General features: G+C 39.2%; 1 protein-coding gene across 10 annotated transcripts in view; it reads left to right on the forward strand.

The window, feature by feature from the left end:
• The window catches only part of LOC126416035 (protein-L-isoaspartate(D-aspartate) O-methyltransferase), a 48,206-nt gene that overhangs the window by 20,239 nt on the left and 5,614 nt on the right, over positions 1-22,353 (forward strand). For 5 of the 10 annotated variants that reach the window (XM_050083493.1, XM_050083494.1, XM_050083499.1 and 2 more), the window contains exons 4-6: positions 2,073-2,298; positions 11,073-11,158; positions 13,698-13,870. In XM_050083493.1, coding sequence (XP_049939450.1) covers positions 2,073-2,298; positions 11,073-11,158; positions 13,698-13,870 — 485 coding nt within the window. Of the gene's footprint in view, positions 1-2,072; positions 2,299-11,072; positions 11,159-13,697; positions 13,871-14,442; positions 14,486-21,902; positions 22,000-22,353 lie in introns of all 10 variants that reach the window. The other 5 variants (XM_050083491.1, XM_050083496.1, XM_050083492.1 and 2 more) reach the window with 3 other exon arrangements.

Consider the following 22,353-nt stretch of genomic DNA (forward strand, 5'->3'; position numbering starts at 1 on the left):
CTGGCTTCCCTATGCCTACAGAGCTGCACCCTGCCCTATGTTGCGGGACACACTTCGTCTGGCTCCTCAGCCGAGACCAGTCCGGCTTGGATGACCCTACCAGTGGCTACACTACCGCCGGCATAGCTCTTGGCTTCATCGGGGCATGCAAACCCTTACACCTTGACACTGAAGGTGCCTATGATAAGGCAGTGTCGCTTGGGAAGAGTCCTTCCTACTAATTTCTCTTTAAAAATACTGATGATGAAGGTCTTGTATCGGATGGCTCATACAATAAATTTTATTTTTCTCTCTTCCATATCATTTAGCAATTTTCTCTCTTTGTTTATTTTCCTTAAGACTTCAAGGTTGGTTTTCCTATTGGTGCCTATTGACAACTCATGCTTTCTACTTTTCGGTGAGTAGTCTCCCTTCATCCAAAATCATTTATAACTTATATTTTCTTGATACTCAAGGATAGAATAAAACAAATTTGAAAAAAGGAAGAAAATTACTATATAGCAGAGACTTGTCAGTAGATACATACATCAACAAGACAGAAAGCCCAATAGTTCAAAGAATTATTTTTCTCCAGAGTGAATGATTCAGGATTGGTCATATGCATTTTGAATTTCTCACTGATGGTGGTCCCAAGTGATTTTTTTTTTTTATTTTTTTATTTTTTTTTTTTTTTTTTTCTCCAAGCCAACTATTTATCTTTTACTTAGAGAATTCCAAAAGACAAATGTCGGAACAGAGCAGAAACTTACTGACAAAAATCAGCCCAAAGAGTGTGCTGTAAACTCTTGGGAAGAATAATTCTAGAAAGAATTAAGGGCAAGATCAGTGGATACATCCCTTCATATCAAGCCAGTTTCCTTGTTAGATGCTGCTGCACTGAACATTTATTTATTTAGCGTATGGCAAGTACAAATCACCTTTATAGACCTACAATAACTTTATAACTTTGGCACTAAAAAAACAAGACATCAAGAATTAAATACAGTTATGTCATGAACAACATATATATAATTACAAATTAACATTTAGGTTTTTAATGTATTGAAGTGCACTTTGAGTCGCATCCAGGAAGTCCGTTGTTTGACCTGAACCTGCTTTCATCATAACAACACAGATCAACCACCAATTGAAAATGTGTTTTAACAATAGCTTGCCTACACACAACACTCTCCTAAAATATTGTAACTGTTACTTTGGGTAATACCTGAGCCTTCAAGCAACATCTTGTCAATTCCTGGGGACCAACAGCAACACCCTGACACACTCAGCCTTTAACTCTTATGTATATCATAGCTGAGTTATCAATGGCTAAAAAGCACTTAAACATACTAGAGACTTCACATCTGACTGAACTGTCAGCTACAGTCCACCTTCCAGTACCTCTAACGTACCAACAGTCAGCTATATTGCTTTGCCTACTTAAAAGACAAGAAGCTTTGTTACCAATATTCCATAACTGCTGTCAGTACATGTGGATATAGGTGCGGCTGCTAGTTAAGAGACTCAGGACCTGAAGCTTACCGATCTGGGCTGGGGAGAAGCTTTGTATGAATGCTTTTGACTTGTAAAGTTTTAGGACATCTCTCCCAGAATAATGACAAATACTACACCCAGTTGTTTCATTCATCTTCGCTTCATGTTGAAAGAATTGTAACAGGGTCTGCACTGGCTATGCTACACAAATGGTGTTTGTGCTTTCAGCTGAAAGGTTGTGTCTATGTTATTATAACTATAAAGTGTGTTGTACAGAACTGAAAGGTTGGAAATATCCTAGAAACGTGTTTCTTTTTTCACCCACCTTACAAAGTCGGTTGGAACATGAAATTGTACTTTGTGCTGTGATAAAAATTAACATGATCATGATAATTATTTGTTTAAAATTATGATATATTGTTATGTGATAGTAACTTTTGTTTCATATTACTTGTTTTGTACTATTATCATTGAAATGAGACTAATTCACTTGGAAACACCTACTGTAAATAAAGGAAATAATAAATTTGTAGTAGTTATTTATCTATGCAAGAATGTAACAAAAGTGTGCATTATCTTACAATATTTCTTTAATTTAGCATGCTCATGCCCTGGAACTCTTGAAAGATCACCTGAAAGAAGGTGAGAGAGCATTGGATGTTGGATCAGGCAGTGGTTATCTTACTGTCTGCATGGCACTCATGGTGGGTGAAACAGGACGAGCTGTTGGCATAGATCACATCCCGGAGTTAGTTGAATTTTCACGAAATAATGTTCGCTCTGACAAGCCAGAGCTGTTAGATTCTGGAAGAGTCAAACTGGTTGGTAAGTTTCTCATATTTTCCTTTCATTTGTTGGCCCTTCGGGTATACTCTAACTATTAATATTTGACCCTCATAAGTATCACTTAATGAAATGTTTGATCTGAAAGTGCTGTTGTTCTTATAAAATTCTGGTTCAGTGAGGCCGATCTGACAGTGTTGAATCACTGTTTCACTGTTGAACTGGGAAAATGGGGCAACTGGCAATTCCTTATGAGCAGTCTCTGTTTTTTAATGTAGTATAGATGATTTGTACTTTTCTCTATGTGAAAATCTGGATAGTGAATGGACACACATGATAAATTCTGTAGGTCTGCTGAAATGCTGTTCCTACTTTGATGTATGATTGGTGCATGAGAGAAAGAACAAAATTTATGAGACTAGGAAATTATTTGAATTTGAGAGGGGGCTGTGTTTTTCTTTCTCCCCCCCTTCCCCCTCCCCAAGAAAGTGTGAAGTGAATTGCTTAGTCATAAGGCAATAAAATATATAAGAGAGATTTACAGTAGCTAGAGCACCATTTGGCTTGAAAGGGCTTTCACAGGGTAACGAAAATAGGACAAGGAGAAATAAAGGAAATGTCAAATTGACATGAATGAATGGGATTCAGTCGGAAAATAAGTAAATAGCCCAACGTGAATTCTGAAAAGGCGATTTCTGAGCTATGAGTATTTGTTACTGTAAGTGGCACATAAATTGCAGCATGATACTTTCCTTTGTCCAATCATTCATACTTCATGAATGAAAAGGATGGGAGGCTAGATTGCTACTCACCATAAAGTCAGACACAACGAAATGACTGTTGCACATTACAGCTTGTGGTCAGTGTCTTCTTCACCAAAGGAAACACATACACTTTCACACAAACAAGGACACCTCATGCACACACGACCATTACCAGTGGAAGCTCCAACCGGAATACACCTCTCACGTAAATGGCCATTTGGAGTTGAACGAGGAAGGGGGAGGGATAGCAAGGTGCGGGTGTGGGGGAGAGGGGGCTGGGGGTGTGAGAGAGTACTGCCTTCTGCTGGGGTGTGCAGGAACTAGAAACTGCCAGGTGCACAGTTGGGAGGTGGAGTGTGGCAGAAAAAATGGGGAACAGAAAAGGAGAGGGGCACGGAAGGGGAAAGAATGGGCAGGTGCATTGTCAGAGGGCAGCACACACAGAGGGGAAGGGAATGTGAAAAGGGAGGAGGTGATAGCATGAGGGCGTGGAAACTATTCGGTAAAGGGTGTGGGGGCAGTTGGTTACCATAGGTTGTGGCCGGGATAGTTTCAGGAGCAGAGAACGTGTTGGAACTCTCATCTGTGCATTTCAGAAAAGCTGATGGTGGAGGGAAGGATCCAGATGGCACAGGTTGCGTAGTGGCCATTGGAATCAAGCATATTAAAAGCTGCATGTTGTCCCACAGGTTGATCTGCTTTGCTCTTTGCCACAGTTTAATGGTGGCAGTGCGTCCTGGTGGACAGCCAATTGGTGGTAGTCACACCAATACAAAAATCTGTGAAATGGGTGCAGTATTACTGATATACAACATGGCTGGTATCCTACCTGCAGTGTACCTCCTTGTCGAACCCCTCATAGCACCAGACTCTGCGTAATGGACCTTCTCAACTTGCCACATCCCCCAAAACTCTTTGCCAACACTCCAAATCCAGAGCACAAACAATCCCGCAACACTGTTCCTAACCTTTGCACCAAAATTCTCAGCCCCACAGAAGTTTCAGTTCCATCCAAAGGCCTCACCTTTAATCCTACACCCAGTTTCAGCCTCCCAATTCCTCAATTGAAACACTTCTTTGCTACCATCCCTCCAACCAAAACCAACCCAATTCCAGCACTGAAACCTTCCTTTCCCAGCTCATACCACAATCCAACTGTAATCCTCCCCCACTCCCACCTAACCAACCCCCTGGTCACTTTCCAAGAATTCCTTGCCTCCAATTTGGCCTCACCATCCTTCCCCAGGTCCCTTCCTAGTAACACCAACCTTCAGCAAAGTAAAGGACAGCCACACAGTCTCAAAACATATACTGACCTATTCAACCTCCCTGCAGGCAAAGGCTCCACCACTGTTGGAATAAGTTGCAGTGACTACCAAGCAGAAGGCATCTTCCAATTGTCTGACTTGTCCACTTACAAACTCTGCCAGAGTGATCCCATCCCAGAAGTCCAGCATAACTTCCAGTCTATGTTTAAAGCCATAGGATCTTCCCAGAATCTGTCCACTGAATCAATTTCCGTCCTCAATCCTGCACTGCCCTGCAGACCCACCTTCCACATGCTCCCCAAAATTCACAAACCCAACAATCTTGGATGCCCCATTGTAGCTTGTTACTGTGGTCTCACTGAAAGGATTTCAGCTCTCATTGACCAACACCTCCAACCAGTTGCACATAATCTAACCTCCCATGTCAAAGATACCAACCATGTCCTTCACCAACTCTCCATCATCCCCACCCCTTTACCTCCTGTTCCCGTACTGGTCACTGTTGATGCCAGTTCTCTGTATGCCAACATCCCTCATGCCCGTGGCCTTGCAGACATCCTTCAGACTCCAAACCCACTACCTCAGTCCTCATTCACCTAACAAACTTTATCCTAACATGTAACTACAACTCCATTGAAGAGAAAGTATACAAACAAAGCTGTGGTACAGCCATCGGCACCCTTAAGGCACCCTCTTGTGACAGCCTGTTTATGAGTCTCCAAGAGGAAACCGTCCTAGCCTCCCAAAACCCCAGACCTCTGGTCTGGTTCAGGCTAATTGATGATATCTTCATGATCTGAGCTCAAGTCAAAGACATTTTATCCTTACTCCTTCACAACCTCAACACATTCTCTCCCATCCGCTTCACCTTGTCCTCCTCAATCCATTGTGCCACCTTCCTAGATGTTGACCTCCTCCTCTCTGATGGCGTCATTCTCACTTCTGTCCACATTAAACCCACCAACTAACAGTACCCAAATTTTGACAGCTGCCATCCTTCTGCATCAAAAAATTCCTCTCATACTGCCTTGCCCCTTTACCCAGGATCCTGAAGGTCTCACCAAGATCTTCATGGTCATGTACCGTCCCCTGGACTTAATGTGCAAAAAGATTTCCCATGCCATTTCTCCACACACCCTCAATTCTGCCACCAGCCATCAGAGCCAGCTACAAATGAGTGCTTCCTTTGTCACCCAGTACGACCCCGGAGTGGAATAACTGAAACACATCCTTCGTCAGGATGTCGTGTATCAGTATGCCCTGAAATGAGGGACATCCTACCCAAGATCCTTCCTACTCCTCCTAAAGTGATGTTCCGTAGCCCACCCAACTTCCACAACATGCTCATCCATCCCTATGCCCCTGCCAAACCCAACCCCTTGTCACGGAGACCATATCCCTATGGAAGACCCAAGTGCAGGATGTGCCCAATCCACCTACCCGCTACTTCGTATTTCAGTCGTGTAAAAGGCTTATCTTACCCCATCAAAGGCTGGACCACTAGTGAAAGCAGCCAAATTGTATACCAGCTCTGCTGCAACCGTTGCATAGTTATATCAGTAGGACACCAACCAACTGTCCAAGAGATTGGTTGGCCCCCACCAAACTGTGACCATTATTCAAATTAAACAATTTTAATATGGGAGAATGGGAATGCAGATCAGTAACAGTAAACAGATGATGTACTGTATGCCAGTGCTATTGATTAGATGACGTAAACTGTTTGTTCTAAAGACCCATAATGAGGTGATGATGGCCAAGGAGGTGGAAGATGACAGAAAAACAGAAACACGCAATACGTACTCATGTGAATAATGTATTCCTTCCACAGAGCTAAGTGAGATGGTCTTAAAGAGTGTGGAAAAACTAAAACAAAACGAAAGTTCACTTTGTCATTTACGCAATAGTTAAAGTTCTGGCCTCAAACACTTAAATCTATACATACAATGTGCATGTGCTAATTCTTACGCTAGTTTAACCAAGCATCACAAAACAACTATAATATGAAAAGTTGATTTACACACATCACATTGCTGTGTAGCTGTGCCTACCGTATTTACTCGAATCTAAGCCGCACCTGAAAAATGAGACTCAAAATAAAGGAAAAAAAAAAAAACAATTCCCGAATCTAAGCCGCATCTGAAATTTGAGACTGGAAATTCAAGGGGAGAGAAAAGTTTTAGGCCGCACCTCCAAATCAAAACAAAGTTGGTCCATTGTCATATGAGACACAATTTAGGTCGAATGAATGACGATACAGCTACAGTAGTTTGGTTCGAGTCATAAGCTTAGCAGTTAAGCTTTATCAGGTATGCGTCACGCGCTCCGTCCGTATTTATACGAGTACCCTTCCTTTTTCACGTGCTTCGTCTGGTTTGAATCGATTGCTTATTATGTTTCGATCTGATAAGTGCCGTTTTCTTTGTTATAGGTGTATACGTCACTCTAAGCTGAAAATGCATTACTGTACTGTGTCATGCATTGTTCGTCGCATTCTGATAGTACGTGTTTACGGCCTGTTGCCGTTAGCGGCATGGCTTGCTTTTGTACGCGCTACAACCGCTTACAATAAAAAGAAAGAGAGGAATTGTCTCATTAGCGAAACAATGGCAAAAGACTGCTATTTGTTGTTACTTACACTGCTGCTTTCTTTGATAATGATCAACAAGAACCAGATAATAGACTGCGTATGACAGAACATGTTCTGAACGAGAGTTAGGCGAAAATTTTTCTCCGTTTGAAAATCTTTGCGGCCGCTTCTTTAGTACATCAAATTCTGCACAGAAATTAGTCATCTTAGATTTATAAATTTAGTCAGTTGCCGTGCTTCATTTCTGACTGTATCACTACTAGGCATAAGAATAATACGAGTATAAACATGACACGATACGTATATTCTTCCGCGTTTGCTGTTGTCTCACCCTAGTTTCGTAGTTCATTGGGCAGACAGGATTTAAATGAGATAGCAGCAAACACAAAAGAATACATGGCAAAATGTTTATATTCGTATTATTCTTATGGTGAAGAGAATACTGCATGTGATTCACATTTCATCAGGTTCCTACTAGCAACCATCTCTTCTCACAGGTAGGAAAACATTCAGAATGTAGAGTTGGCCATATTGACAAATATCCCAAACAGTCTTGCCAGTCGGATTTTCGCAGTACATTGAAATTCTGCTACATTCGAAGATGAACAATACGGAATTTGTATTTACTTCGTTGGATCAGTATTTATCTTTGTGCCTACAAAGCATGCCTCTGTCGCGCTACATATATTCGACGGCAGAAGTTAGTTGTGGCGGCACCTACCAACATTTTTCAGAACTTCAGCTTGCTTTGCACTCGATTCTAAGCCGCAGGCGGTTTTTCGGATTACAAAAAATGGAAAAAAAGTGCGGCTTAGATTCGAGTAAATATGGTAAGTCAGTATAGAATCCATGTGATATAGTAAGTGTATCAGTAGGTTCTACTGAAACATTCTCATTGGAGTAGAACAAATTGGCCTCCAGTAAATCACTTAGGCTCCTGTAAACTGTATTTTACTAGTAGCTAAACCTTTTATGGTTGCTGGTGAAGCTACTGAAAGTGTGTATTCCTATAAGCTGACAACTTTCTGGACCAAAATATATGACTTCAGCCTTTATGGAGATTTTGTGAATTGAGCTGTTGGTGCAACTTTCCACTTCGTGTCGTAATGGGATTACACAGGGTAATACTGATTGTGTGGCATGGAATTTATTAATCCATGCCAGGAAATTTGGTCTGCTGAATATGAAAATAATAATTTTTTTGTTGAATTGACTCTAATTCGTGAGGTAAAGGCATAGATTTATACTGGAAAGAGAAGACTTTTTAAAACTTTAAAATAAAAGTTATCAAATGATTTCAAAGAAACGAAGTGCTATAAATGATACAAAGAATAATAAAATTAATCATAACAAAAAACAAATCAATAAGAAGTAAGAAAACCATTTTCTATGGGATTTTTTTTTTTCCGGCATTTTTGGTCCGGGCAGTCTCTGTGCAAGTTCCAGGAGTAGTCTGCCGTCATATGGCGATCCCAATGGTCTTTTCTCCATTATCTTGATGTCCTTGTTGAACCATACCCTTTGTTCACAGCTGTAATCACCCAAGTTGTCAGGATATTTATCTAAGTGACTGTGCAAAAAATGCAATTTTATACTCATTAGCTCCTAGTTTTTGGAAATTCTGGAGTGTTTTTTTTTTTACATTTCAGAGTATTCTTCGATTTGTAATTCCCCCAAAAAAATTTGAGAACTGTTATAAAGTTTGCCCATGCTTCCAATCCACCGTGAATCATGTAGTTTGTGAAATCATCATTGTTTATAAAAGTACAGACTTGTGACCCACAATAAATTCCTGATTTTTACTTTTCTACACTGAGACCAGGAAATGATTGACAAATATATTTGAAGCAATCGCCATTCCTGTCTAAAGCTATAACAAACTGTTTTATAAGCCCAAGTTTAATATGTAATGGTGAAAGAATGATTTCTCCCTCGACTGATCAACAGTTCGTGAAGTGTTACCTTTTCCTATAGTCAGGTTCCTGGCTGCCAATCTTTAGTGCTCCAATGTTCATTTTTTGCATGACTGTCCCACAGACAAAGAAAATGGGGTTATCTAGTGTATCCACATTACTGAGCCAATAAAAAATTCACCATTTTTAAATCTACACACACTGACCACTGCTGTTGGTAAAATGAAATTGTTACTAAAACAAGATTAACATTTTGATATTCTTCCTTAAAATTAGTTGACCGAGCTATCGGGATCGAAGCATAATTTATTTTCATTATGCAGTAACATACATATAAACCTTTTTTAAAGCTATCTAGGAAAAGTGACCAGTCTTTGGTCGGTATATTATAAGATGCATTTAATTTAAAAGTCCAGAAATATCACTACACTATACGATATCATTTGTCTCATTAGAATATGGAAGAATATCACGATCTCTAGTTTGATAGGCTGTTATTGATATGCCAGGCTGAAGGCAATGTTTTTCTTTTAGTCTTGATGCAATAAGCTCAGCTAATTTCTTACATAAATTTAAAACTCGAATAAAGTTGTTTAGTTTGCCCTGAGTAAAGCCTTGCAGTGTAGGACTGCATTCTTCAAATTCCCTTTAACCATTATGTTTACTCTGACTGTTTAACATTCCAACATCATCACAGTAATTGTCTGATAAAGAAGTAAATACCAGTACTGGCAAATCTTTACTATCCAGAATGAGATTTTCACTCTGCAGCGGAGTGTGCGCTGATATGAAACTTCCTGGCAGATTAAAACTATGTGCCGGACCGAGACTTGAACTCGGGATGGGGCGTGAGTCGTGCTTTGGTAGCTCAGGTGGTAGAGCACTTGCCCACGAAAGGCAAAGGTTCCGAGTTCGAGTCTCGGTCCGGTACGTAGTTTTAATCTGCCAGGAAGTTTCAAATCTTTACTTTTCAAGATTGGTGGCTTAGCGGATTGTACGTTTGGGTAAATCCAAGAATGCTTTTTTTTATCAATTTATACCTGTTACATTCATACCACAAAAGTGGCAATCGTCAAGGTGGTTTCTTGGCTCTATCCATGTCATTGGTATTCCAAACAGAAGCCCTTTTCATCCTCTATCTTCAATATCAAAGTGACTTCACTTAAGTTTTACAAATGTTGTGGGGGACCCAACATTTATCTTGTTGTCAAAATTGTTTTACAAAATTATTTATATTCTGTTGTTGCTTTTCTTGACAATATTTACCACATACATAGCAGAAATGGTCAGGATTATTAACACATGACTTCTGTGAAGAACTCATACTTTCTGTAACAAAAACGCCCAAACAGGACAGTTGCATGAAGTAACTGACACAGTATCATGTTTGAAGAAAAATTGTAAAGAACGAGTAATGTGAGAAGCTTACCTGCACAAAATAACAACTGAATGGCAAACAACAAAAGCTCACCTGTGAAATGGCTGATGGTCACGGCATTATCTGTGAGAAGCAGAAATAGTTAACGTAGTTTGTCAAATGCGTGCCATCTGATGGATTCCTATCATAGTCACCAAGACAAAGGCACTACGCCACTTGAGTTCAGTTACCTTACTTCAAAAAAGGCACATTAATGAGGGTAGATTAGTAAACAACATGTATTTTTTATAGAACAGTTTATCATGAGAACCAGAGTCTATTCAAACAAAGTAATTTATAGGATAAGTACTTCATCATCATATGTATCTAAATAGACTCCGTAAACTTATGCTACAGAAAAAAATTTTTTATTGCTCTCTGTTATCAGAACAGCAAGCACTCGAACATTTGCAAAGAGCTGTGATCTGTGACAGTTTGGCTCTACTGATAGACTTCTAAATCAAGTTGTTTTAAATGTACCTTGCACATAGACATAAAAGGTTGGCTATCATTGTATATGTAAGAAACCATTCGGTCCCCATGAGCACCACTTTTTATGAGAGGTTATGTTGTTTCAATATATCTTATTGCCAAAATTAAAATGGAGACATAAATTTGCTCATTAATGGCATCTGAAATATCATATGGTAGGCATGTAGATAATATATTTTGTATGTTGTCTGTATCGCATTTAAAAAGTTATACTTGTGGAAGTTGCGTAGTAAAAATTTATCCTGCACTAATCATTGTTCTGAATTCTGTGAAACAGATGTACTGGGAATTATTTTTGCTGCAGGAAGCATTTCTACTTTTTAACTGTATTCTGAAGTTTGTCTTTGATATGAATGTACCTTAATATTACAGTTGGTGATGGCCGTTTGGGATGGCCGGAGGATGCTCCATACAATGCTATCCATGTTGGTGCTGCTGCTGCAACATTGCCACAGGCTGTAAGTTTGGATTTTCCTTATTTTTGTGTCTGTTATGTTTGGAGCTTTCATATATCCTATAAGCGCATTATTTCCTCGTATGTTGGTGAAGTGTACATTGACTCTGTATAAATTTAGCACTTAGATAAAGTGGCATCAGAGTGTATAAAGCATTGTGTGTGTGTGTGTGTGTGTGTGTGTGTGTGTGTGTGTGTAGGTTTTAATGTTTCCTGTGGCACATAGCAACCCCTTCATTAGTCTATTTCTGTGAATTAGCGTGTGGGCATGATACAGTGGTAAACCAGCTGCCTGCATGAGATAACAGAAGAAAGGGAGAAAGAGGAACTGCACAGAAGATACATTGTTTGTCTGCTAATGAGTATTCTTGCCTACTTCAGCAAAGTGCCCTAGTCTGATACCACAAACAATACAAAAATGTGCTTTAAGAGGAAGTATGTCAGTTAATTGTGTAAGTAATAATGGGGGACAAAACCTGCAGCAAATTGTTTTCTCACTAGCTATAGATGCTCACTGACACTCACACCAGGTGAAAGGCAAGTTCTAAATTTACCCTTCATGTTTTTAAAATACAGCTGAACAAATCTGTGCGTCTGTCACTTAAAAAGGCAGTGCTGTTGTTTGAGCTGACCGGGGTGCATAGGGTGGTGTACTTTTTCATCTAAATGTCAAAGTACTTGTGGCCTATAATTCTTGGAGACATTACTGTAAGACTCCACGAGAATACAAAAGCAGCTCTGTATTTTACCATTAGACGGTAAGCAAACCAGGACATAAGCGTCATGGGTGCCTAGTCTACATAAATATGGCCGTAATAGTTCTATTAAGAAAAATGTTATCCATGAAATAAGATGTGACAGTTCTGGAACAACTTGTTTTTTAGTTGTCAAGTGTAGCTAAATACCCAAGTACTCCCCTAGTTTGCTGTCGATCAGCAGTGGTGCTATTTGAAAAGAAGCTTTTTTCCTCTCTTTCTTTCTTTTCAGTGGATGGCGCATAGGTGCAAGTGTGCTTACGCAGGAATTCTCAGGGAATAACATTTTACCTAAAAAAAAAAAAAAAAAAAAAAAAAAAAAAAAAAAAAACGGGAATTTTAGGAATTTCGTAAAAACTGAGGGACTTCTGTATTTTTAACCTAGCATTGAAATTGAATTTTATAAAACACACATTTTAAAGTACTTTATATTTCAGCGTGTTTTCATTATATGAATATTATTCCATATAAATTACCGATGTTCAAAAACTACAGTTAAACTGCTGCTTGTGGCTGATATATAGCTCAGTTGAGAGGAAAGAAAAGTCATTATTGTGGTATGCTGCCCTTTCCCCTACTCGCCATTGATTTCCATTATTTTATCAGAAGCTTCTTGACACATTCTTCCTCATCAACACCTGGATTTCTCAGGAAATTTTTGCCCAAGTTTGAGTAGCCACCCTGTTATGCATCATTCACAATTGTGAGTGAGTTGTTTTTCTTATCTTCAACCTAGATTTTACATTATGGTAATATGTGGTTTCCTATTCTTTAAATTAGAAGCTTTTCTGTTACACCAAATAAGATAAAAGGTTATTATTTCTTATGGCCCTTGTATTTTTTTATTTATGTTTGTTTTTTGATGGTATGACTTGTTTATTGTAGTCTGTGCAAAAGCTTTTGTTCTTCAAATCACTGCATTCTTTTATAAAATCATAAATTGCTTGGGAAGAATGTATCTAAAAACAAAGATGATGTGACTTACCAAACGAGAGTGCTGGCAGGTCGATAGACACACAAACAAAATGTCTGCTTGTGTCTGTGTATGTGCGGATGGATGTGTGTGTGTGTGTGTGTGTGCAAGTGTATACCTGTCCTTTTTTCCCCCTAAGGTAAGTCTTTCGCTCCCGGGATTGGAATGACTCCTTAGCCTTACCCTTAAAACCCACATCCTTTCGTCTTTCCCTCTCCTTCCCTCTTTCCTGATGAAGCAACCGTTGGTTGCGGAAGCTTGAATTTTGTGTGTATGTTTGTGTGTCTATCGACCTGCCAGCACTTTCGTTTGGTAAGTCACATCATCTTTGTTTTTGGATATATTTTTCCCACGTGGAATGTTTCCCTCTATTATATTCATAAATTACTTGGGATAGATAATGCTGCAGATACCTGGTTTCACCTTCCTTAAAAGGAAGTAAATGCAAGTAAGTTCTCCCTTAACTTCGCGGAAATAATGGGGGACATTAAAACAACAGCTTCATATCTCATTTGTTAACTATTGAAATATAACATAAAACATCCATCGCAATTTGGAAATAAGTGATATTCATAAATATAGTATTACTCTTTGTTAGAGTTGTTTGTAACTCGGTAATGATTGCATTATGTGGACACAAAAAGGGCTCATTTATGCAGCAATATAAAATTTGACTAAACAGGAAAAATACAAATTTTTATACCCCCAGAGAACTACTCGTGATGCTACAAATAAAATTTTTAATTAGAGATGCTAGCATGTGACATAGAATTCACTGGCGTGTTGACATTGTGTAAAAGAAATTTGTTTGGCAGCTAATAGACCAGCTGAAGCCAGGTGGTCGACTGGTAGTTCCTGTTGGGCCAGAAGGAGGAAACCAACAGTTGGAGCAGGTTGACAAGCTGCCAGACGGGTCAGTGCGGAGGACACCACTCATGGGTGTTGTCTATGTGCCACTCACGGACAAGGACCATCAGTGGCCTGGCAGGTAGGAAAGACTTATCTCATATATGCGTATATCCTTGAGTGTGAAACATGTCATTGCTGTTTCTCCAGTTTTTGTGTAAAATATATTGCAGTAACCCTTTCTGTTCCTCCACCACCCTCATAATGGCTTATTTCTGTAACACATTCCAGTCATAATGATGTCTTAACAAAATCATCAGAGCTGTGATAATTAATGTTCCTTCTTCACCTTGTTCTCATCAAACCTACAATTGGTGTTAATTTTGTTATAGTGAACTGTGAGTGGTAGAACATGTGTAACGAACTGTGAACGGTAGAAAATGGTGTACAAAAAATTATTAAGAAAGTAGAAGAAATTAATCTGCATTTTTCTGCACACGGCGCACGCACGTGCTGACACACACACACACACACACACACACACACACACACACACACTGTTGAAGATTTAGTCTCCTGTGATTCGATTCTATCTGTGTTCCATCTCTTTAATCCTTGTTATCTGTACATACTGTGCTTATTTTAGCTGTGTAAGTATTTAACACAAGCACTCTTTCTTTTGCTTTTGGGCTCAAAATTACTGGCCACAAGCAGACGTCCAGTTACTGCAGGACGTGTCAGGCTGGAAAAAGCACTGGTGAGCATATTTGGGTGTGTGTGTGTTTTTATTCTCAGTTAGTGTTCGTGAAATCAGTCAGAAATCTAAAATTGATTTGTCTTTGCATACATAAGCTTTTTTAGTACAAAACAAGAACAGAACACTACACTCACGAATGGTATTGAAATTAACACTCACATCAAATATTAAATGTTTCAATGATTATGATATTCCAAAGTAAATTTATCATTAAACTTTAGCGATCCATTATTGAGATGATCTGTTTTTGCCTTTATGTAATGAACTTTTACAATACTTTTGGTTTAGTGCCTTGTACTGATTTTATTATGGATGGGGGTTATATTCAGTTCAAATACTTAGTTAAATACTTCAGTTTCTTATCAGTCATATTTGCGCAGAATACAGTAGGCGTACCTACCTGAGGAGATTACTTTTCAGTAACTAGTTTTGACATAAGGCTAAAAACTGCAACTGTTGGATGAGAATCACATTGTAGTGTTGCATCTGCACTGCCCACCAGTTTCTGTAAAAAGTGGAATCCAGGGAAAGAAATTTTGATCCATATAGATCCGAAAACATCATACTTGTTCCTATTTACAGGTGTGAAATAACCAATGAAGTCTTTAGGTGACTGATCAAATTCAGATACGGGTATATACGTGAACAAAAGGGCAGTATTGTAATCATAACAATACGAAGAGCTTTAATTTGACTCAATAACTGCAATATATTGTGCATTAAACAGTTAAATTTTCGGTAACACAGCTGATGAATAATTTGTGCGTGAATTGTAGGATAAAATTTCCCTTATGTTGATTGTCAGGCTTCAATTTTAGCAAAGGATCAGATCTTGGAACATTATGAAATGAATATCAGACTTTCAGGAAATGTGGGGTTAAGGTGAGCTAGAAAGAGAAGTGACAGTGGAGTATACACGAGATGTCACCTGGCCTGTAGGGGGCAGGGTCGTGACACACAGCACCAGAGTATGAGCCAGTGGTTAGTCTTCAGATCAAGTAAATTACACAAGTGATATACATCTCACAAATCATAAACATTATTACTTATGTTAGGGATTTCATTACTCCCCGACTTATGTCTTGTTCAGATTGTGATGCACTTACATTGCTATTGTGTTCGATCTGTTTCATAATTCGTTAATAGTTCTGACTGAAATATCTTGTGGCATGGTCTGTGCACCATAGAGCAACGCTTTTCCATCTCTCAGTGTGCAATATTTAGAAATCTTGGATATTGAAAGAACCCAACTTCTAAACGCAGGATAGATGACATATTTCTACACCGAAACATGAATTCCTCCTCCTCCCCCATTCCTCCCTGTTTTCTTTCCTGTCGAGAGTAATAATGTGTGGCCATACTTTTGTCAATTTTCAGATTTTTCAGGCAGAACATTATTTGAAACTGGAGTTATTTAAAAAAATAAATAAAAAATTAAAAGTGCACTTTGTGTGATGATTCACAATACCAGATAAAAGAATTGTTTGCAAGTCTTCTGGTCAACTTAAAAGTAACATTCGGCAGTTTTTAAATGAAGAGTGTGGTTATAATCTCAAGCACTTGTGTTCAAACCACCAGGCGGGGTGTTTCAACATAGTTCCATTGTACTACAATAGGATCTCTCATGTAGTGAACGTTTAGTTATAACCACCTTGTATTATTCATGTTCAAGCAAAATGTGACTTGTCAAGTATGTATGAAGGTTGTCCAGAAAGTAATGCTCTACATTCTTTTTTTCTCAGCTGAAAACAATGCTACGAATATGAAACATTGTATATGTATTACTGGAAGTCTCCAGAGTGAACTCGCCAAGTTTCCATCACTTCTGACAGATAGTGTAGCTGCAGGACAGTTTCAAAATGGTGTCTGTAGGTGATGTACGTTACAAGCAACATGCCAACATTGAATTTCTCACTGCGGAGAAAGAAACTGGGGAATATTCATAAACGCTTCTGCAAAGTCTATGCAGCATCTGCTGTTGACAGAAGTACAGTCAGTCACTGGGCACAGAGGGCAAGGTCATCAGAAGGCGGTTCGGCGGAGCTCCACAATTTGCAGTGGCTGGGGAGACCATCTGTGGCTGTCGCACCTGACATGTTGCAGTGAGCTGATGTTGTCATTCACCATTAAAGGATGCAATTCATAGAAGACATTTTCAAGACAATAAGGAGTTGATTCACACAGTGAAGCACTGGCTTCGCCACCAGGACAAGGATTGGTACCGACAGGTTGCACACGCCCTTGTTTCACGCTGGAGAAAGGCCATAGAAAGGGATGGAGATTACGTGGAAAAATTGGGTGTGTGGATAAAACACCATTCTTTCATGTGTGTAATTCTCATTATGTTCAATAAAGAATTGTTGAAGGAAAAAAAAAGTGGTACATTACTTTCTGGGCAACACTAGTAACTCACTTCCATCCTTTCATGCCCTACTGTTAGTGTTTCTTGTCATTTGTAATGAGGCAGCTTTGTGGAAGCAAATGATAGTCTCTTCTGTGGAACTCACTAAGTGAGGTAACACAGCCGGTAGCACACTGGACTCTCATTTGGGAGGATGACAGCTCACATCAGCATCTGGCCATCCCGATTTAAGTTTTCAATGATTTCCCTGAATTGAGTTAAGGCAAATGGTGGTTCTCTTGACAAGGGCATGGCCGATCTCCTTCCCATCCGTCCCTAATCCATCTCTAATGATGTTTATGTCGACATGATCTGAAATACTAATACCCTCCTCTTCCTCCTCCTCCTCCTCTTCTTCTGTGGAACTTCACTCTAAATGGCCTCACAATATTTTTTCCTTCAAAGCACCAACTCAGGAATGGTTCAGGAAGACTGGCTATTTGGGAATTACGCAGTAAGGATCAGCTGTGACATACTGCTTCATAGTGAAACAGTTTTTACCTGTTTGGGACGTGCTGGCAGTTCCAGTCTGCAGTTGTGTTTCTGTCAAAGTTTGGATTTGTGTTCCTAGTTTCAGTTGCCTATTCATGTGAAATTTCTGTCAGTAGCTGTTGTGATGCTTATAAAGTAGCTATTAATTCTTTTGAGGGTGCAGTCTCACCTATGTATTTGCAAGGCAATTTTGTATCATTGGTTGCATCTTCAAGGCAGCATTACGCCCACATCTCAAGCAGTTGTATGTGTAACAGTGAAAATTTTTTTGGATATGTCATGTGGCTAATATTGGAGGTGTCCACAATGATCGAGAAGCCACATGTATGAGGGGACTTCAAAAAGTAAGTTACACATTACTGTGGCAGGCCAAGTAACTTTTATTGAATGTTGCATTACATTTCAAAGTGACACAGATACATGATCTATTTTTCATTGTAGTCACAAAGTCTCCGTAAACAACAGTCAGAACGTTCTACCACATCACTTCCTCATGATAGATACCCATTTCTTGGTCATGGAGCCATTCGAGAACTGCTGTATCAGCGTCCTCATTGTTGGACTCACTTTCCTGCCAGATGTTCTTTCAGCTTGCCGAAAAAAATGAAAATCACATAGTGCAGAACTGGACTTACTGATCAGCATCACCCGTGTCTGTGTATCCTTGGTCAAATTGTCAGCACAATTTCACTATGGCTGGACATGACATTGCATTTAGTCAGTATATCATCAGAATTCAACGATGAATCTGTGTGTAAATTAGATTTTCACTCACAAGGATTTTACTGCCTCGCGCACTTCAGCTTAGATGCACATATCCAATTGCCACACCATTTCACTTCCACACTTTGATGCATTTGTTGCCGGTACTGCAGCAGAACTGCGTCTGCAGGACACAGAACATATGGTTTTTTGTTGTGCAGTGTTCATAACATGGGACAGCATGTGTAATTTACTTTCTGAAATCCTTACATATAAGTTGCATATACCACCTCAGGTTATTTGACATATGCTTTGTTTGTTCGAGTGTTTAAGTAGTGTATATGTGCTCACTCACAAATAATGGTACAATTCAGTTAGCATGATTAGCTCATGTCCTAACAAAAAGGCCTGTTTCCAAAAAAATATCAATGCTATAATCGGTTTAAAGAAACTGTTACTTGCCACCGGCATCAGTGAAATTGTTTTGTGACAGCTTGTAAAAAAATTATTGTTACACATGGCACTTTTCCTAAAACGTGCTTGTGTGTATGGGAAGGAGGGGGAGGGGGGCGGGAGATGTAGGCCAAGTGTGCCATTGGAATCTAGTATCTTGTACAGTGGCATGTCGTGAGCGTACATTCTGGGTGTTCCCAAATCTTTAGGTTCAGATAAATGTGAGAGTGTGGATTAATAGCGTCTGCTGTATAACAGTTATGCTTACAACAAGTTTATACAACTACAGCCACTACCAATAATAATAATAGTAGTAATAAGGTGCGTAACTTATCTGACAAAATAAAGAATTGTTTTCTGGAATTTTGTTGTTTTGTGAATAATTATATACAGTTCATGGAAATAATGAAATGATATGTAAGCTTTCAAAACTCTCCATTTCTCATTTTTGTTTAAGTGGGAGTTTTCGTGCTTTTCCATTTTTTTGGACAAGTGTAAGAGATCCCCAACAGATGTATTAGTTCACAAATTTATGTTCATTGAAAATCAGATATTTTTTTACACTGCACTCAAACAGCAACTTGTGCTAACTGTAGACTTCCTTGTTAAATGTGTGCTTGTAGTCATGCTTATTTGATTTCGTCACTCTCCCGGTCCAAGAATCTGTTGTCGGAGGCCCTAGTTCCTTTGTGGCTATCTTTTCCTGGTAATTTACTTTTCTGTTCTCTCCCCCAAATCAACCAACCAACCAGAATGAGATTTTCGCCCTGTAGCAGAGTGTGCACTGATATGAAACTTCCTGATAGATTAAAGCTTTGTGCCAGACTGAAACTCGAACTCGGGACCTTTGCCTTTTGTGGGCAAGTGCTCTACTGACTGATCTATCCAAGCATGACTTACGACTCATTCTCACAGCTTTACTTTTCTGTTAGCATTTAAAAGAGATTCAACATTGTCATGTTAACACTTCACACGAAAGCCAATTCCCACTTAGTAAACAAGCAACTCCAAAGACAAAGTGTCATTTGTGGAAGTGATTAATAGTAATGTGCTGTAGGCCACATTGTACACATGAAAATTGATGAAAAGTTTTAACACTGGTTTCTCTGATATTCCCTTGAATGTGGGATCAACAGTGGCGTGCTTTAGGCCCTTATGGATCTCAGTGCCACAGTTGTATTCTACTCAAGTGACCTTGTTGGTTGACATTACTATTTCGACAACTTGCAGATTTAGTGGTATATAAATAACAACACAGGTTCCATAACTTTTATAATGGCTGTGTGTTAGTGTTGCGCAACGCTACGTAAGGCGGGTGACCTTGAACGAGTTTTCGCTAGCCGCCACCAGAGCCGCGCAGGATTGCGCTCTAGTTTTAACAGAGCGCAATCTGCTGCTAAAAAGCGTACTTCTGGTGACGCCCATCCGGTTGCTCGTGCACGCGCCTGACGGCGTGCGCTTATCAGGGGCCACATCCGCTGGAGGCCCAGTCTCGCTCGTGAGGCAACAGCATGTTCATTCGACTCAAAGCAGCCGCACGACACACAGCCATGCCTTACCGTCGCAGAAGATATAGTAGGAGGAGTAGGATGCCAGTTTATAAAACCGTAGACAGCTTGAGTTTCACTCCTAACGAAGTTGCTCAACAATGAGGTTGTAACAGGTAATTCATGGTTGACTGTAGCCGTAGTACGAGGAGGAGATCGTGGTTATTTATATAACACTAAATCTGCAAGTTGTCGAAATAGTAATGTCAACCAACAAGGTCACTTGAGTAAAATACAACTGTGGCACTGAGATTCATAAGGGCCTAAAGCACACCACTGTCGATCCCACATTCAAGGGAATATCAGAGAAACCAGTGTTAAAACTTTTCACCAATGTTCATGTGTACAATGTGGCCTACAGCACAGAAAACCTGATTCACTTTAAGATCAACCGATTCCAGAAGCATGAGTAACTTCAACAATCTCACAATAGACGGTGATGTGTGTTAGGACCTTATGATTCTCAGTGTCTCAAATGGGTTACTGTGTGATAAAATTCATAACTTAATGCACTATAACTCACTCAGAAACCTACAATATTGGTTTACTGTCAATACACCTTCAACATATACTGGCGTCTGATCTAATTTTACTATACTATATAGAGTGTCGTTGTCTTCCATTGGCACTACATCCCGGGATGGGACTTGCCTTCTCACTATATAGTGAGTGAATTAGCATATCTGAGGAGTGTGCCATCATCTAGCAGGATTTATGTTGAGCGAACAGGGATAAGTTTGCCACAGTGTGCTACCACCTGGTGGCACATCGTGAACCATGCACTTTGTTTATCAAATCTGTATATATTTGGCCCATAAGGCAATTATGTCATGCAAGTTAGGCATGAGCAAAACTGAGGGTGTGCTCACAACCTTGTTGCCAAGTTTCATGGGATCTAGAGAAGCAGTAGCACGGTAGATTTAAGTGCTGTATCTTTCATATTGCAGCATCTATGTCACGTTTAACAGCATTCAAAGAAAAATAACCACTAAATCCGCAAGTTGTCGAAAGTTAGGGTGTTCACGTTCTCTTGTGCTCTTACAGCACTGGTCCCATATCTGAAAAGGCTCAGGAATATAGGGGGCAAATGTTTACTTTTATATTTCATGTTGAAGTACCAGTTGCTTCAATTCCAATTGTTAATGTTCTGGAAATTTAGTAGATGTTATTCTCGCTTTGCGTTTTCTTGCATGTATTTATGCAATTTTGTGTCAGCATTGGTCTAGCCCTCCATAATAGGCAATAATGAGACAGGGGTTATCTGGTAAGAATAAGATTTACACGTAGGGATACTGTGTTTAGTAGATGACTAAATTAAAAATGTTGATTCAGTATTCTGTTGTACTATTTGAAATTTATTCTGATTACTTTCAGAAACTTTTGTGAATTGGAATAAATAAATTTGTCATTGTATTGCATAGAGACAGTAATTTTTTCCAAAGCATATTGGAGAATTGTTTCAGTTTCTGCACACTTCTTTGGATTTCTATTTTACAGTTGAGCTGTAGGCTAATTTAGTGTATACTGTGCTTAGTGAAAGTCAATATTCGGTGTTCTTATTTGAGACAGGGGTTCATTAGCTGCGCCTTCATTCAGTTCAAAATTTGTTTGTGAAATTCCTGTTTTTCGTGTTAAAAATGTTTATGTAGTTTGTAACAAAACAGGAAAGAAAGACTAGAAAAGGAAAAACATAAACTTCTTAGACATAATTTAGTGTTCAAAACATAGGACCTTATTGGTTTGTGTACTTAGTATTTTAATTTGCAATAATCATGTTTGTTATAGTTTCCACAATATTAATTTCATTTTCATTTCTACATAGGTCATAGCAGAAATGCTCCTACATTCCAGCCGACAGAAAAGGGCTGATGACTGAGTACTACACGCATATGATCATCTAGTCTTATTCTGAGAGTTGTGTAGGAATCTATGCTGTTCTCCACTTGGAATTCATTCTAACAAAGCCGCACTTAACATTGCTTCCTTGCTGTGTGTAGCATTGCATGTGCAGTTATCAGTGCTGTCAGACAAAGGGAACATGGCTTTCATGCGTGCCAGTTTTCATTGCTGTTGTATTGTGAAAAATGTGGATGGTGTGAAATGTGAACTAATATGTATGTAGATAATGGTACATTTTCCTCTCTTTTCTTCCCTGCTGGTGTTTTTACCAGTTAGGAACTACAGTAAAAATGTGTTTCCTTTTCTAAGACATGTTGTACTTCAGTACAAATCCATAGACAAAAACTATCAGTTGATGATGAAGCAATGTTGAC

This window comes from Schistocerca serialis, chromosome 8, assembly GCF_023864345.2.
Source record: "Schistocerca serialis cubense isolate TAMUIC-IGC-003099 chromosome 8, iqSchSeri2.2, whole genome shotgun sequence".
NCBI lineage: Eukaryota > Metazoa > Arthropoda > Insecta > Orthoptera > Acrididae > Schistocerca > Schistocerca serialis.